This window comes from Atta colombica, unplaced genomic scaffold, assembly GCF_001594045.1.
Source record: "Atta colombica isolate Treedump-2 unplaced genomic scaffold, Acol1.0 scaffold302, whole genome shotgun sequence".
Taxonomy (NCBI): Eukaryota; Metazoa; Arthropoda; class Insecta; order Hymenoptera; family Formicidae; genus Atta; species Atta colombica.
In genome coordinates, this window is record NW_017259407.1 from 113,631 (window position 1) to 115,548 (window position 1,918).

A 1,918-nucleotide genomic window follows, 5' to 3' on the forward strand; every position below is an offset into this window, starting at 1 on the left:
ATAATATATAATAATATATAATAATATATAATAATATATAATTGTGTAATAATGTAATACATATGTATATAATACACAGTCTATTTCAAATTTAAATGGTCAATTTTTCATGAGCATGTAGGGAATCGATAAATTAAGAAAAAAAAAGTTCTTTAGAGATATGCTCGTTTTTGTTTCATTTTGGAATATTATTATATATTTTCAAAATACAATATTATTGTTTCGTGTACGACTTCAGCAACAATACTTCAGAGGCAATGCGAGAGTATGCGCGCCGATTTCCAACCAGAAGAGTGTCGGATCGGCAGGTCATTTATAGGTTGATCAAATCAGTGTTTGGCTGCAACACGAGTTGCCCGAACAATATGTAATGTGTGCATTGCTGTAGGCTAACATTTTGAATATCTCCATTAAGCAAGTGAATAAATAAGTGTGAATGGATAAGTAATTAATAAGTACAAAAATGAAAACTACGTTTTGTTCTTTTTGCTATTACCTTCGAAACAGAGAGCAAGAACGAGCATATCTATATAGGATCTTTTTCTTAGTTTCTTAGTTGATCACACGCTCCCGAAGTTTGGCCGAAGTTTTAAATTCGGGATATGTACATACACATACAAAAAATTTTCAAACGTAATGAGATAAATATCTTGAAAAATATAGAAGTTATAGGGAAAAATGCTTCAGACAATAGTTATATTGTGCAAGAAAAGATTCAGTATCAACTTCACGATATGAAATAGGCCGGTATTCATAGTTGATTCTTACATTTATTAAGACTCTCTTAAGATGTAAGTCAATCTGATTGTATTAACATCTTAAGACATTATATTTAAGATAGTTCTAAATTAAAAACGATCTATCGGTCTACGGAATACTGCCCCATGTTTCGCGTTTCACAGTTGTAGCCCTTGAATCTCATGAACATCCATAGACAGAGAGGGCGGAGATTTAGGGTGCGATTACATGTAGCGCGGTACGCGGTACAGAGACTAACTAGGTAACTACAGAGAGACAAGAAAATCAAAATGATATCAATTTGACATAGTAAAAACATGACATAAATTCGGTCAATATGATTCGTTAAATTGACATTATTTTGATTTTCTGTTCTTCTTGAGAATGGTCGTAATTTGACTGATGATGTAACTTGTTAATAATTCTGATTGGTCGTTCGATCGTCACGTGATTATATTCTGCGCATAGGCATACTCTTGTCTTTATATCATGTTGTAATCGTTTCATATTATTCGTTTTATCGATACGATACAACGTCTTGGCGACTTGGTCACCAAATCGCGAATTATCGTGCTACCCATTGTCAAACATTTTCGCTAGTTATTTTTAACAATTAATAACTAAAGTTCGTCATTATATAAAATATATTCGCGCGCGCGAGTTGTTTTTAATAAACAAAAAAGTCGTTTTTATTAAATAAAAATCAATAAATTGCAAAAGATGGAGAAAACGAAGAAAGTAGACAAATTATCATTGGATCCTCAACGAGAATTTTTGGACATGGATACAGACGACGAAGATTTTGATCGACAAGGTCTTTTTATCACAACTTGTTTTTTTCCAACATTTCTGATAATGGGTTTATTAATAAATTAATATAATTGTTAATTATATTAACAATATATACAAAAGAGTGTGCATACTTTCTAAATTGTTTCAGAAAGTCCCGAAACCGAAGAGGAGCAATCTTCTGAACCAATCAAACCAGTCTTTGATAAACAAGATTTAGATAAATTGGTTATTCTTCCAAGTTTATAATATAGATACATTCTCATATACATATACATATCTATATATACATCATTTTTTTATTTTTCATAATTGATCTCTCATTTCATTCTTTTATAATTGCACAAAAATGTACTATCTTTACATTATATCTGATGTCAAATATATATAT

The 1,918-nt window shown here is 30.6% G+C and overlaps 1 protein-coding gene across 1 annotated transcript in view; it reads left to right on the forward strand.

Moving 5' to 3' along the window:
* The first annotated feature begins 1,458 nt into the window (after nt 1-1,458).
* LOC108690266 (dynein-1-beta heavy chain, flagellar inner arm I1 complex) overlaps nt 1,459-1,918 on the forward strand; it is a 3,605-nt gene continuing 3,145 nt past the window's right edge. Inside the window, exons 1-2 of the mRNA XM_018197465.1 lie at nt 1,459-1,552; nt 1,679-1,755. Of these exons, the coding sequence (XP_018052954.1) occupies nt 1,459-1,552; nt 1,679-1,755 (171 nt within the window). The remainder of the gene's footprint in view (nt 1,553-1,678; nt 1,756-1,918) is intronic.